General features: G+C 47.0%; 1 protein-coding gene across 1 annotated transcript in view; it reads left to right on the plus strand.

The window, feature by feature from the left end:
- LOC119090281 (cuticle protein 7-like) overlaps positions 1-4,507 on the plus strand; it is a 6,783-nt gene extending 2,276 nt beyond the window's left edge. Inside the window, exons 4-5 of the mRNA XM_037213065.1 lie at positions 3,936-4,190; positions 4,460-4,507. Of these exons, the coding sequence (XP_037068960.1) occupies positions 3,936-4,190; positions 4,460-4,507 (303 nt within the window). The remainder of the gene's footprint in view (positions 1-3,935; positions 4,191-4,459) is intronic.
- Positions 4,508-16,837: the final 12,330 nt, after the last annotated feature.

A 16,837-nucleotide genomic window follows, 5' to 3' on the forward strand; every position in this document is an offset into this window, starting at 1 on the left:
TAGATGGTAAACAACATATTATTTAAAAAAACATGGTCGTATCTTTTGACAACTCTAACGTTCTATCTATACGTAGTCACAAACAACACCACACACACACACACAAATGCACACACACACACACACACACACACACACACACACACACACACACACACACACACACACACACACACACACACACACACGCACGCACGCACACACGCACGCACGCGCAGACGCACACAAGCACAGGCCTTATATATATATATATATATATATATATATATATATATATATATATATATATATATATATATATAGCTTGCGACCTGCCTGGACCCGCCTACCCGCCAACAGCGAGCAATAAAGCAATAAAGCAGACCGGCTTTGACCTTACTTACACACTTACACTTGACCTCACTTACACATAAAGCCAGATGTTGGCATGTCACGAGAAACGTATCGGTAAAGGTCCATATAGATGGTAAACAACGTATTCTTTGAAAAAGCGTGGTCGTATCTTTTGATAACTCTAACGTTCTATCTATACGTATTCACAAACAGACAAACACACACACAAACACACACACAGACACACACACACACACACATACACACACACACACACACACACACACACACACACACACACACACACACACACACACACACACACACGCACGCACGCACGCACGCACGCACGCACGCACGCACGCACGCACGCACGCACGCACGCACGCACGCACGCGCACACACACACACGCACGCACGCACGCACACGCAGACGCACACAACCACAGGCCTTATACATATATATATATATATATATATATATATATATATATATATATATATATATATATATAGCTTGTGACCTGCCTACCTGCCAACAGCGAGCAATAAAGCAATACAGCAGGCCGGCTTTGACCTGGGTCTGACCGTCAGATCTGACCCTAGATCAGTGAACTTTGTCCATTCCATCGTTGCGTTACCTGAAAAACTGTCTCAGAGATGCATGGCTTTCGTCTAACACTTCGCTGTTTCATCAAATTGAACGGTTCCCTAGATATTGTCTTCACTGAATCCATGACCTGACTTTGACCTGAAACGTCAGCGACCTCACAAGGTACATTTAAATTTGTGACGCAAAACAACCCACTATTCAGCTTTCTAGAGCTATGAAGCTGAAAGCGAGCCGACCTGAGCGCGTGTTGACACGAGCTCGGGTAGGGGGGCCAACTTGGCCCCTCGAAAGTTTTTTCAGCATGGTCTCCGAACGGCGCGGCGTAGCCACGCCAAATTTGGATAGCTGTGGCCAACTGAATAGCGCATCGTTTGACATAAAAATTTAGATGTACCTTGCCGGGTCACTGACCTATGGCAGGTCAAAGGCAGGCCATGGTTTCAGCGAAGGCAATTTCCAGGGAATCGTTCAATCTGATACAACAACGGAGTGTTTGACGAAGCATACATCTCTGAGATGCTTTCTTAGGCACCACAAATACTGAATGAGCAAATTGCGTTGACCTAAGGTCAGGTATGAGCGTAAGACCAAGGTCAAAACCAACCTGATTTATTACTTTAGGGCTTGCTGTACGGGATAGTTTCTGATGAAATTGAATTCTGATTTCTGTGCTCATTCCGAATTTATTGACAGCAGGAATGACATTGTACATCCTCCATTGACTTCTTTGAGGTCAGAATAGGTCACTTGACCTAAAATGACCCCGGTCGACTTTTGTTTTAGGAGCATACTGCCTAGCGTAATCTTTGTCGCTCATTCAAATGCAAACTCAGAGCAGTCTTGTATCGTTTTTGTCACCATGACCTTCAAAAGGTCAGACAAGGTCACTGAACTCAAATGGACCTACTAACTTTTTGCTTAGAAACAGTTGCCTAGGTCCTGGGAGCGTTTTGGAGATCAACCTGGAACCTAGGAAGCCCAAAACTTTGACCTTAATGAGTTTACATACAGGTCAAGACACCCTGTAAATTTAGTGTCTCTAGCTTTCTTAGTTCCCGAGATCTCGAGCGGAGAGTCAAATTGACCCCACCCCCACCCGGGCGAATGGTATCTAGCCGGCCCACCCAGACGCGTGTTAAGGTTGCCACGTATTTCATCAAACTTGTTAAATTATACAAAATCGACTCACTGGCCATATACGTCACCACTAAGTTTATTCGGCATGAGTACAAAGCACCCCGTTGTTTCTGTCGCCCTTTTGCGAATACGACTTGGGTATGAGTATTCACTTTTCGTGCCATTTTTCCCCCGACGGACCTAGAGCAAGTTAGGCGAAGATGAAGCGAGAATCTTTGGACGGTTTAACCACGTTTATACCTCCATCTTTCCGGTGTAAATATATTAAATGGGCGCCTACATTCATTCCTTCTTTGTTCCCATCTTTTCCACTAAAGGCGTTTCCGTTAACGCCATTTTTAAAGCGCTTCCAAACCAACTTCCGTGGCCCACTACACAAACTCTAAGAAGTAGGTCATGACATCAGTTGGTGATACCAATTCTCAGGAGTAAGGTTTGTGACGTCACATGTTAAGCATGCCATAGCCTGGACAAATCTAGGAAACGGTCGGAATTTTCTTACAACTTTTTCGTGATGCCGTGCCTATTGCGTTAAAACTTTTTGGTTATCCTTCATTATGCTCTGCCTTTGATGAGGAACCAGGCCAACCTACGTGCCAAAAACTTAGAAAGGATGGAAAGCATGAGCTTTGAGGCTTTGAGATTTTGGTTCTGGCTTTGAGATAAAGTTATTGGGTGTAATTCAGATTCGGCGTACGTCATATCCGTATTTTGCGAATAGCGCCTAGTTATGTATGTGCCAACATAACTCGCAATTTAAATGACATAGGCCGATATGCGTGGCATCTCTACCTTTCAGTGAGACACGATTCGTATTTGTAGAAGCGAGTTGACAGCTTAATTATCTTAAACAGCATTTCGAAACAAGAAACATGCATGCACGCATCAGCCTGGCCGTCCAGTTTCCGTTTTCGCCTGTGCCTTTCTAAGGAGTGCCGTGGGGAGGGGGAGGGGGGCATTCTAATGACATAAGCGATCTCAAGCAGTCAGGCTCATGTCTCAAAATGCCTATACTCACATATTCCGGTTTCTCCTCGGGCATAACCTACTTCATAATTCTTTTCGGATACAAAAGACTAAAAGGGTATGGAATTGGATGCCATGTGTTGGGGCCAATGCGGGGTTCAGACGAGGCCAAAGCTCCTGCCATCTGGAGATGGAAAAAATGTTAACATCACTTCAATAAAAGATTCCAAATCGTTGGTATGATCGCCATGGGTTCAGAGCATGGCCAAAAAGCATCTATACGAGCCTTTGGTTATATATTCTAGGCCATTTGTCTTCCGACTCATTTGCAGATACTGAATGGCGTGCCTATATGCAACATCATGGGTCACATCATGGTCTACTTCTAGGAGATGGCGTGTACCAGGAATTCCGTGCGAATTCGTCAGGGCAGCCGGTGACACCGTTGGACGCGTCCGTTCACTGGAATCTGACCGTGACCGTCTATCAGTGGTTAGCGGCCCGACCTATAAAAGCGAAAGGACGAAGGGAGCAGGCACTACTTGCACTGTACACCCGGCCTTCAGAACACAACATGCAGGTATGTACTAGAATGATGCCATTTATACGGTGCTCTGCTGGCTACTAGAGAGTTTATTTTAAGCCATGTTCACTCTGGGCGTAGCGATGTGATATGCATCGAACAGACAGCGAAGTTTTAGTACATATCGTAGAAATACAGTACAGTATATACAGCGACGATATAATGTACATCGTGTAAACTAGCTTTGCGGAATTCGCTGCCTCATCCGTCAAACATGCTCTCACTGCATTGCAGAGCCTCGCCATCGCCGCCGTGCTGGCTGTTGCCGCCGCCGCCCCGGCACCGGAGACAACTGGATACCAGCCCGCTCCGGCCCCCCACCACCCGGCACCCTCGTACAAGCCGGCCTCTTACCACTCGGAGGACCAGTACAAGGAGGCGGCCAAGCCGTTCGCCTACGACTTCGCCGTCAACGACCATCACACTGGCACCAACTTCGCAAAGAAGGAGGAGAGCGATGGCCACAACACCCAGGGATATTACTCGGTGGCTCTGCCCGACGGCCGTGTCCAGCACGTCAAGTACGTCGCTGACAACTACGGCGGCTACAACGCTGAGGTCACCTACGAGGGAGAGGCCCAGTTCCCCGAGTACCACCCGGCTCCTGCCTACAAGGCTGCCGCCCCAGCCTACAGGGCTGCCGCTCCGGCCTATAAGGCTCCTGTCCCTGCCTACAAGGCTGCCGCCCCTGCCTACAAAGCTCTTGCTCCTGCCTACAGGGCTGTCGCTCCTGCCTACAAAGCTGCCGCTCCTGCCTATAGAGCTGTCGCTCCTGCCTACAAGGCTGCTCCCCCAGCCTACAAGCCCGTTTACGAGCCTGCTTACAGCTCTCCCACCCCGGCATACAAGGCTTCGGCATACTAGTCAACCACTGAGAATGACTTCCTATTTAAATGTATGACTGTTGCGTTGTGTGATTTTTGACCAGCCGTATTTCAATACAAGGAACTACAATCTGGACAAACAAACTATGGACTATGGACCACGTGGTATTGACTGAAGCGATCATGCGTTTTCCAGTGGGTAATTTCATTGATGCGACTATGTTAAGGAACTGGCCTTTGCATTGCATATTGATGCGGTCCCAGTGGGTGTTCTAAGTTAGGATGTGGATGCGTGGGTGAGAGGGCCATTTTAGTCAGATCACCGGAAGAGGAACGATGCTAAATATTCAGAAACTTGGAAGAGGGGCTTTGTTCCCCGCTCCTCCTGGTTTCCGGTTACCTGGATCGCATGGTGCGATGAGTCATCTTTTCATCAGCTATAAAAAACCGTCATGATGGTTACGCTGACAAGCGATTCGTACCCACTTTAAACTTCCTTCTTACCCAAGCAAGTTGTGTTTGATAAGGTTCTGCCCAAATTCCCTGGAAAACGCGTATCAAGTGCTTGATTTTCTCCATTTTTCTACCACGCGATAACCTGATTGGAATGCAGAACAATTCGTTTGCTCGTTTCTGTAATAATTCCACGACCGTTCCAGGCAGAAAGGTGTGAGACTGACACAACGTTCCCAGCACTCAGCCTCACCGCAATTGTCTGGGTTGTCTGGACCGCCACTGCGTACGTCACACACGTCACGGGGACGCACAGCCAATGAGAGTTCCACAAGTCATGGTGCCAAGCCGACCCCTGTTTGAGTTGACAGAAAAGGCGTGCTAAAATACACCGGACTAAAATGGAGTGGGAAACGACTTTTCGAACACCAATCGTCACCATTTAGGCATCCGATCGCGGAAAGAAACCCACGCCTCACACGTATCACGCGACCAGGCAGAGTTGGAACGGAGCGTGATGACGTCGCTGCTTGGCGCTGAGATGATGTGCAAATGTGTTGAAGAAGCGCTGCTGTACGACTCCAACACCGAGCAGCCCTTCTCAAGGATTATGGTCTCATGGTCTCTGACATACGGATAAGAGACGCAAGGTTCTCTAGTGTATCAGCCCGTAGCCCAACTAGTGATCCAGCCCGAAAAGCCCCACTATATTACATTGCTTATCCATCTAAATGCATTTCAATATTTGATAGCAATCGATCCGCCACTCAATCTAACACAGCTATGCAAAATGTGGCACCCATTTGCCGCGCCGCTCGAAAACCATTCTGGAAAACATTTGAGGGTCAAAGTGACTCCGACCCAAGCGCGTGTTGAGCTATTGCACATGCATGCTATCATTCGGACTTATCTTAGACCTATACATCCACACGCGCTCGGGTGGAGGTCAAGTTGACCCACAACCCGAAGTTTTTTCTGGAGTGGAGAGTAAGATGGAAAAAACTTATCATGTCATGGATGCCCGAGCCACCCTAACACAGTCTCACCCAAAATACTGAGCACATCATCGCAGGCGTATAGGTCAGAAACTAGAGTGGATAAGGGTGTAATGGGGCAGGATGCGGGCTGTACTAAATCATCTTCAAAATGGCTTTTTTAGTTCGAAATCGCATAAAACGCGAAGAATTCCCCTTTTTCTTCCCTCGTTTTTAAGACATGCCAAGATGTATCATTAAGCTTACTAATCACGGTGCATGAAGGGGGAATGAGGAAAGATACTGACTGCCCAGCTATAGTGTATGATTGTCGTATATTGGTGTGCGTATGCACCGCATAGTGGTGGTCGACCACTTCAGCTAATGTTAAAAATTTCAGAGAAATTTGAAACGTTGACACTCGACCTCTATGGACGTTGACTGGCAGCAACGTTCCCAAATGTTGCGGGGTTCGAATGTCTCTGCGTCAATCTGTTCTGAAAACGGTCGTCACTTCAAAACGCATTTCATCCTTACGATATTATCATAATCATGAAAATGTTGTCATCAGCTTTGGGAACATGAACGTAGGTGACACAGCTGTGTCACCAGAACGCGCCACAATGGAAGCGTCATGACAATTTAGGTTAAAACTACCGTGTTTGACCGGTAGTTTATTTTGATGTGGAAACAGATCAGGTCACAAAAAGTATCCTAACCCGGAACTCAACCGCTTAAAATAGTAGTTTGTTCTGAGCGTCCAACTAGTTTGCCGTAAGCTTGAATCTCAGAGATTGACAACCTGCAATCAGGCTTGCATTCAGGCTTGTTAACTATGGCGTGGTTATTTTTGTGAAAGCAAAACTTTGCTCTAAGTAACAAGAATTGTGATCATATTTAAGATCTGCTTAAAGGTATAGACATAACGTGGGTCTTATGAACTAAATAATCATAAACCGATATGATCATTCTTCATCATATGATCATTCAAATCATAAACTGATAAAAATAGCTGAAGTCCACTCATGAATAATGATGTGTGACTTGCTCTGTCTCCCTCCCTTACCGTCAATGGAACAGATGCAGTAACGCGGACACAATCAAATGCAGGAGATAAAAAACTCTCCACGCTCGCCACTCCCTCGCCACCACCGTCGGCGTCATGACCCGTTTAAGCATTAATTGCATTGCAGTTGTTGCCGCTTCAAGTTGTCACACACTTCATCAAACCTGTCATTAACTCATCGACAATCGGCTCGCTAGTCACATTCGTCTGCCACCAAATTAATTCGGTATGGGCACGAAACTGCCCGTTGTTCTTGCCGGCCTTTTGCGAATAAGACTTGTGTATGATTATTCACTTCTAGTGTTATTGCACACATAGAGCGCCACCTGGACAAGAAAAGTTCATCATTGTATTCGCCACCGAATTCTACGCTATTGGCTCACTGGTCATTTGCACATTCCTCTAACGGGTTGCTCACTATCTGGACAAATAATTCTGATTTTTGTTTGCTACCTTAGCATTATATTCAGACTCCAGCGGCCCAGCGCATGAAGTCTTGGCACCAGTGACGTCACGATAGTTTTTATGAGCCAATGCAAGGCTGCTGTTTTCGTTCCCCAACCGACCTTGAGTAAGCTAGGCGAAGATGAAACGGGAATCACTGGGCGGTTTTACTACGCTCATGCGACAATCTCTCCGCTGTAAATATATCAAAATGTGCCTACATCCATTCCCACCTTGTTCCAATATTTTCCAGTACAGGCGTTTCCATAAATGCCCTTTTAAAGCGCTTCCTAACCACATTTCGTGGCCTAATTCACGAACTATCAGAAGAAGGCAAATTTTAAGCAAAATAGTTTGTGACGTCACATTTCGAGACATGGCGTAGCCTGTACTAATCTAGGAAACGGTCAGAATTCTCTTTCACGTTATAAAGCATTTTAGCTATACGGCATTATGATTTACTCATGATTACGAACATGGCTAACCTACCTGCAAAAATCTTGGACAGCATGGAAACCCTGAGCTTTGAGGCTTTTGGGCTTTTTTCCGTCTTTGCCTTTGTAATGAGTGTTGTGCGGAGGAGGGAGAGCATCCTAATGACATGAGCGCTCTTAAACATTCAGCCTCATACCTCCACACGACACCTATTCTCCCATATTCTGGTTTCTCCTCGGGCTTAACCCACTATATAATCGCTTTCGGACGAAATACGGCCGAACAGGTAGCGAATTGGATGCGATTGTAGTGGGCCAAAACCTTTGTAGGAGGCGAGAACTGCTGTCAGCTGGGTATGAAAGAGAGGTTTGAAAGATCTCAAATGAATGATTCAAAATCGTTGGCATGATCGCCTTGAGTTCAGCGCAAGTCCAAAAAAGATCGACACGTACCTGCTGCGTTACAAGCTACATGTTCTAGGCCATTTGTCTCCCGACTCACCTGCAGAAATTAAATGGCGTGTCCATGTGCAGCTTCATGCGTCACATCATGGTCTACTTCTAGGTGGGCGTGTACCGGGAACTCTTTGCGAATTCGTCAGCGCAGCCGGTGACACCGTTGGATGCGTCCGTTCACTGGAATCTGACCGTGACCGTCTATCAGTGGTTAGCGGCCAAACTATAAAACCGAAAGCACCAAGGGAGCAGCCACCACTTGCACTGTACACCCGGCCATCAGAACACACCATGCAGGCATGTGCTGGAAAAACGTCATGGATATGGCGCGCTATTGGCTACTTTGGAGCTTGTTTCAAGCCATGTACAATCTGGGCTTATCGATGTGATATGCACTGCACAGATAGCGAGGTTATAGTATATATCGTGCAAACCAGCTCTGTTGAATGGGCTACATCATTCGTCAAACATCCTCTCACTGTATTGCAGGGTCTCGTCATTGCCGCCGTCCTGGCTGTCGCCGCCGCCGCCCCGGCACCGGAGACGCCGGGCTATCAGCCCGCTCCGGCCCCCCTACCACCCGGTACCCTCGTACAAGCCGGCCTCTTACCACTCGGAGGCCCCAGTACAAGGAGACGGCCAAGCCGTTCGCTTACGACTACGCCGTCAACGACCACTACACTGGTACCAACTTCGCCAAGAGGGAGGAGAGCGATGGCCACAACACCCAGGGATATTACTCGGTGGGCTTTGCCCGACGGCCGTGTCCAGCACGTGAAGTACGTCACCGATAACTACGGTGGCTACAACGCTGAGGTCACCTACGAGGGAGAGGCCCAGTACCCCGAGTACCACCCCGCCCCCTGCCTACAAGGCTGCCGCTCCGGCCCACAAGGCTGCCGCCCCTGCCTACAAGGCTGCTGCTCCCTCCTACAAGGCTACGGCCCTGCCCACAGGGCTGTCGCTCCAGCCTACAGGGCTGCCGCTCCGGCCTACAATGCTGCCGCTCCGGCCTACAAGCCCGTTTACAAGCCTGCTTACAGCTTCTCCCACCACGGCATACAAGGCTGCAGCATACTAGTCAACCACTGAGAATGACTTCCTTTTTAAATGCATGAGTGTTGTGTTGTGATTACTTTCGACCAGCCGTATTTCAATACAAGGGACTACGATCTGGACCAACCAACTATGAACTATGGACCACGTGGTGTTGACTGAAGCGATCATGCGTTTTCCAGTGGGATAATTTCATTGATGCGACTGTGTTAAGGAATTGGCCTTTGCATGGCATATTAATGCGGGTCCCAGTGGGTGTTCTAAGTTGGGATGTGGATGCGTGAGAGAGAGGGCCCTTTTGGTCAGATCACCGGAAGAGGAACGACGCTTTATATTCAGAAACTTGGAAGAGGGGCTCTGTTCCCCGCTCCTCCTGGTTTCCGGGCACCTAGATCGTTTGGTGCGATGAGCCACCTTTTCATCAGTTGTAAGAAAAGAGCCGTCATGGTGGTTACGCTGACAAGTGATTTGTACCTAGTCTAACTTTTTCTGATCCAAGCAAGTTGTGTTTGGTAACGGTTGTGCCCAAATTCCCTGGAAGACGGGTATCACGTGCTTGATTTTTTCAAATTTTCCTACCACGCGATAACCTGATTGGAATGAAGAACAATTCGTTTGCTCGTTTCTGTAACAACTCCACGCCCGTTCCAGGCAGAAAGGTGTGAGACTGACACAACGTTCCCAGCACTCAGCCTCACCGTAATTGTCTGGGTTCTCCGGGCCGCCACTGCGTACGTCACACACGTCGCGGGGACGCGCAGCCAGTGAGTTCCGCAAAAACTTATGGCGCCAAGCCGACCCCAGTTTGAGTTGACAGAAAAGGCGTGCTGAAAATACACCGGACTAAAATGGAGTGGGAAAGGACTTTTGGAACACCAATCGTCACCATTAAGCATCAGATCGCGGAAAGAATCCCACATCCCACACGTATCACACGACACGGCATAGCTGCAACCGAGCGTGACGATGTCACTGGTTGCGCTGAGATGATGTGCAAATGTGTTGAAGAAACGTTGCTGTACGACTCGAACATCGAGCAGGCCTTCTGAAGGATTACGGTCTCATGGTCTCAAATATACGGATTAGAGACGCAAGATTCTTCGGTATATCAGCCCGCAGCCCAGCCCGCCCCGCCCAACTAGTGATCCAGCCCGAAAAGCCCACTGGACTGCATTGCTCATCCATCTAAATACACTTCAATATTTGATAGTAATCTATCTGCCATTCAATCTAACACAGCTTTGCAAAATTGGCACCGCTTTGCCGCGCCACTCGAAAGCCATTCTGGAAAACATTGGGGGGTCAAATTGATTACCACCCAAGCGCGTGTTGAGCTATTGCACATGCATGCTATTATTTCAGACTTATTTTAGACCTATACATTCACATGCGCTCGGGTGGAGGTCAAGCTGACCCACACCCTGAAGTTTTTTTCTGGATTGGAAAGCAAGCTGAAAAAACATCGTGATATCAAGGAAGCCCGGGCCACCCTGACACAGTCTCACCCAAAATGCTGAGCACATCGTCGCGGGCGTGTAGGTCAGGAACTGGAGTGGATAAGGGGGTAAGGGGGGCCAGGATGCGAGCTGTAGTAATAATCTTCAAGATGGCTTTTTAGTTCAAAATCGCATACAAACGCGAAGAATTCCCCTTTTTTCCCTCGTTTTTAAGACATGTCAAGATGCATCATTAAGCTTACTAAACACGGTGCATGAAAGGGAAATGAGGAAAGATGCTGACTACCCAGCTATAGTATATGATTGTCGTATATTGGTGTGCGTATATCCTGCATAGTGGTAGTCGACCACGTCAGCAAATGTTGAAAATTTCAGGAGAAATTTGAAACGTTGACACTCGACCTCAATGGACGTTGACTGGCAACAACGTTCCCAAATGTTGCGGGGTTGGAATGTCTCTGCGTCAACCTGTTCTGAAAACGGTCGTCACTTCAAAACGTGTTACATCCTAACGATGTTATCATAATCAATGAAACGGTTGTCATCAGCTTTGGGAACATGAACGTAGGTTGACACAGCTGTGTCACCGGGACGCGCACAATGGAAACGTCATGACCATTTAGGTTAAAACTACCGTGTTTGACCAGTTTATTTTATTTTGATAAAACAGATCAGGTCACAAAAAGTATCCTATCACGGAACTCAACCGCTTAAAATAGTGTTTGTTCTGAGCGTCTGAATAGTTTGCCGCAAGCTTGAATCTCAGAGACGGATAACCTGCAATCAGGCTTGCATTTAGGCTTGTTAACTAGGACGTGGTTATGTTTTTGAAAGCAAAATTTTGCTCTAAGCAACAAGAATTGTCATCATATGTAAGATCTGCTTAAAGGTGTGGCATAACGTGGGTCTTATGAAGTAAATAATCATAAACCGGTGTTTATCTGATAAAAATAGCTGAAGTCCATTCATGAAGAATGATGTGTGACTTGCTCTGTCTCCCTCCCTTACCGTCAATGGAACAGATGCAGTAACGCGGACACAATCAAATGCAGGAGATAAAAAACTCTCCACGCTCGCCACTCCCTCGCACCACCGTCGGCGTCATGACCCGTTTAAGCATTAATTGCATTACAGTTGTTTGCCGCTTCAAGTTGTCACACACTTCATCAAACCTGTCATTAACTCATAGACAATCGGCTCGCTAGTCACATACGTCTGCCACCAAGTTTATTCGGTATGGGCACGAAACTGCCCGTCGTTCTTGCCGGCCCTTTTGCGAATAAGACTTGTGTATGATTATTCACTTCTAGTGTCACTGCACACAAAGATCACCGCCCGGACAAGAAAAGTTCATCATTGTATTCGCCACCGAATTCTGCGCTATTGGCTCACTACTCATGTGAAAATTCCTCTAACGGGTTGCTCACTATCTGCACAAATAATTCTGATTTTGTTTGCTACCTTAGCATTATATTCAGACTCCAGCGGCCCAGCGCATTGAAGTCTTGGCACCAGTGACGTCACGATAGTTTTTATGAGCCAATGCAAGGCTTGCTGTTTTCGTTCCCCAACCGACCTTGAGTAAGCTAGGCGAAGATTGAAACGGGAATCACTGGGCGGTTTTACTACGCTCATGCGACAATCTCTCCGCTGTAAATATATCAAATGTGCCTACATCCATTCCCACCTTGTTCCAATATTTTCCAGTACAGGCGTTTCCATAAATGCCCTTTTAAAGCGCTTCCTAACCACATTTCGTGGCCTAATTCACGAACTATCAGAAGAAGGCAAATTTTAAGCAAAATGGTTTGTGACGTCACATTTCGAGACATGGCGTAGCCTGTACTAATCTAGGAAACGAGTCAGAATTCTCTTTCACGTTATAAAGCATTTTAGCTATACGGCATTATGATTTACTCATGATTACGAACATGGCTAACCTACCTGCAAAAAGCTTGGACAGCATGGAAACCCAGAGCTTGAGGCTTTTTGGGCTTTTTTCCGTCTTTGCCTTTGTAATGAGTGTTGTGCGGAGGAGGGAGAGCATCCTAATGACATGAGCGCCCCTTAAACATTCAGCCTCATACCTCCACACGACACCTATTCTCCCATATTATGGTTTCTCCTCGGACTTAGCCCACTATATAATTGCTTTCGGACGAAATACGGCCGAACAGGTAGCGAATTGGATGCGATATAATGGGCCAAAGCTTTGGAGGAGGCGAGAACTGCTGTCAGCTGGGGGTGGGAGAGAAGCTGAGAGATCTCAAATGAATGATTCAAAATCAAATGAATGCGTCAAAATGTTCGTCTTGAGTTCAGCGCAAGTCCAAAAAAAGATCAACACGAACCTGCTGAGTCATAAGCTATATGTTCCAGGCCATTCATCTTCCGACTTACCTGCAGAAATTGAATGGTGTGTACATGTGCAACTTCATGGGTCACAGCATGGTCTACTTCTAGGAGGTGGGCGTGTACCAGGAATTCCTTGCCAATTCGTCGGCGCAACCGGTGACACCGTTGAACGTGTCCGTTCACTGAAATCTGACCGTGACCGTCTGTCAGTGGTTAACGGCCGACCTATAAATGCGAAAGCACCAAGGGAGCCAACACCACTTGCACTGTACACCCAGCCTTCAGAACACAACATGCAGGTATGTACTAGGATGATGCCATTTATATGGTGCCCTGCTGGCTACTAGAGAGTTTACTTCAAGCCAAGAACACTCTGGGCTTAGCGATGTGATATGCATGGCACAGATAGCGAGGTTTTAGTATACATCGTGCAAAACAGCTCTGCTGAATTGGCTGGTTCATCCGTCAATTACCCTCTCACTGTAATACAGGGCCTCGTCATTGCCGCCGTGCTGGCTGTTGCCGCTGCCGCCCCGGCACCGGAGACGCTGGGCTACAAGCCCGCTCTGGCCCCCTACCACCCGGCCCCCTCCTACAAGCCCGCCTCTTACCACCCGGACCCCCCATTACAAGGAGGTCAAGCCGTTCGCCTACGACTATGCCGTCAACGATCACTACACCGGCACCAACTTCGCCAAGAACGAGGAGAGCGATGGCCACAACACCAAGGGATATTACTGGGTGACTCTGCCCGACAGCCGTTGTCCAGCACGTCAAGTACGTCGTCGACAACTACGGCGGCTACAACGCTGAGGTCACCTACGAGGGAGAGGCCAAGTACCCCGAGTACCACCCTGCCCCTGCCTACAGGCTGCTGCCCCTGCCTACAAGCCTGTCCACAAGCCTGCTTACAGCAATGCCGCCCCGGCATATAAGTCCGCTGTATACTAGCCGCATGGTGACAACGGCCCGCCTTTTTAAATCTAATTCATGTTTGTGCCGCTATGTTTTTTCGTTTTTTTGCCCTCTGTAACCGCAATAAAAAATTTGGTCGGGTCTTGCTGTTGTGACCCAAGTTATTCTAAGTTTTCCACCGTTTCAAATGTCTCTGAGCCGGTTGTCAGAAAACACGTCTATATAGACCAAAGGCAACCTCCACAGTCGGTGTTCCTATAATGACTATTTAGCATGTACTGTGAGTCCTCGCAACGTTTCACCCTTTACATGCTGCCGAAATTTTCAGTGAGATAGTAAAGGAATTCAAAACAGTTTTTTTCCGGAAGCAGAGTTTCTGCGATCAATTAAAGTGTTGTCATGTGAAAGCATTACGCTGGAGGTGTCTAACAGGTGGTTAATAATGCATTGTCCTGTTAAACACCCCTGGCCCGCTGATTTCTGAGGGGTGAGAACATCTCCCTTCTTTTTGGAGCGACCCCGAACCGTGCTAAGTAAGTGCACTATGTTAAGAGTGTCGCCAGGTGGTGAAGCTACCACGCTATGTGAATAATGTGCCCATGGTGTTAAATTTTGTTGCAGCGTTATGAAGTGCGCAGAGAAGAATGGTAGGGCATATTCGTTTCCCACTCGCCACAATTCCCAATTTGTTCCGCGTCTTGAAGTATTTAACCGTAAGACATGTGCGGTACGTATACGCCGCTTGAAAGGTATAGAGGACAAAATGCATTGGTTTATCATTTTGTTTTGTGTGTATTAGGTGGGGGGGGGGGGGGGGGGAGGTCAGCCTGAAGCATGCATGCGGCGGGTTGTTTCACATTCGGGTAACGATGTTAGATAACTAGGCTTCATTGCTTTGATTTTCGGCTCAGATGCTGGCAACACTTTGGTGATGGCCCAATTTTTGCCTAAAATTAAAGACTTTTAGCCCTGGCTTAGGCTGAATCAGGCAGACCTTAGTTCCCAGGTTGTCAGCATGTCGCCAGTCGACGATTGTTATCGGGTAAATCGAAGTGAAATGAAAATGCAACATGATTGAGTGATAGACATGCTAACATGAAAGTTTACAGCAAATTTCCATTACTTTCTTGGTTTTCATATATCTCTTGAGTCTACTATGTGTTCTTATGCGTCATAATCTTGGTTAAAGAGGTCTTCTCGTAAACTAAAACTATCAAATACTCTTGAAAATATGTTTATGTAAGACCCGAAGTTTGGTTCGGCAGTGCGTAAGGTTCTTTAATGGAATCGCTATCACTGAAAGAGTGAAACAAGACGGGAATGAACGCAAATAGCGTAAAGCACATTTACACTGGGATGATGGTAGCGTGCTTTCTGACGTGTTACTAATGTTTATATAGCACGTCATCGTCAGTAATATAGCACGTCATCAAAGACATCACGAAGGATAGCATCAAACATTGCTCGCAGCCAGCAGTGTGATCTTAAAATAAAAGTGATACGTGGTATTGCGAGAAGCACATTCATATGTGTGGTCCCCGCGCAGCAAATCGGGCCACTCCATTCAAGGGAGGACGTTAAGAGCGCTTCAGAGGCTTTAGTTTCTGAGGTTCGGAAAAGGAAGGAGGATGCCGAATGTAAGTCAGCGATGAGACGAAGTGCAGACACCCCACACGGCACTGCACAGTGCATTTTAGACGCGTTAACTACCTCGGCTATTTGCAAACGGCACAAGCATATATATATATATATATATATATATATATATATATATATATATATGTATATATATAATAAGTATATACATATATATATACTTCTTAGTATATACTTATATATATCTTAGTATATGTATATACTTCGAAGTATATACATGTATATATATATATATATATATATCTATATCTATATCTATATCTATATCTATATCTATATCTATATCTATATATATATATATATATATATATAGCACAAATCAGTGTCAGGGAGACTGACTTGCTCCTGTTCAACGGTATGAACAATGACCTGTATATTTTACATGTCTTGCCCAAATACAATGTCATATCCAAAGTACGACAGAATAATGGAGATCTGAATTGCTCTCCAGCAGTCGCACATATGTCCGGGGCTGACTATGGTTTCGTGCTAATGAATGGTGTCACTAGACCAGCCGGTGGTAGCGGGAACTGCCCGATCAGTGAGGCAATGATTGTGATCTTCCACCAGCGGCCCGCGGCCGATCTATAAAAGCCGAGGCACTGCGGAGACATGTACCAGTTCCCACTGCAGTCTGCCACCAAAACACAGCATGCAGGTATGTGCTTGAAGAAAGTAGTTGATGTGGCACCTTGTCACATGTGAGACACCATTTGGGGAAATGCATTCCGGTCGGTGTAATAGTGAAATGTCGCACCAGAAACGTAGCTAGAAGTTGAACCATGAAAAACAAATATGATGCAGTGACGACTTATTGATAAAAGCAAATCACTTGTGAAATTCCAGGGATTCGTAGTTGCCGCCGTGCTGGCTGCTGCCACCGCCGCCCCAGCCCGGGAGGCATCGGCGTACAAACCGGCCCAGGCCCACTACCTCCCGGGCCCGTCCCAGAACCCCGCCTCTTACCATTCCATTATTCAACCCGAGTCCCAGTACCAGGAGGAGGCCAAACCCTTCGTTTACTCGCTGGTCACATGAATGTCCCTAACAACGACTTCTGCACTATCTTCACGGCTGATTCTAGCTGCCGCTGGCCTCTCAGCATTATGCCCAAA

The sequence above is a fragment of the Pollicipes pollicipes genome, unplaced genomic scaffold, assembly GCF_011947565.3.
Source record: "Pollicipes pollicipes isolate AB1234 unplaced genomic scaffold, Ppol_2.1 Scaffold_3087;HRSCAF=3621_pilon_pilon_pilon, whole genome shotgun sequence".
Lineage (NCBI taxonomy): Eukaryota > Metazoa > Arthropoda > Thecostraca > Pollicipedomorpha > Pollicipedidae > Pollicipes > Pollicipes pollicipes.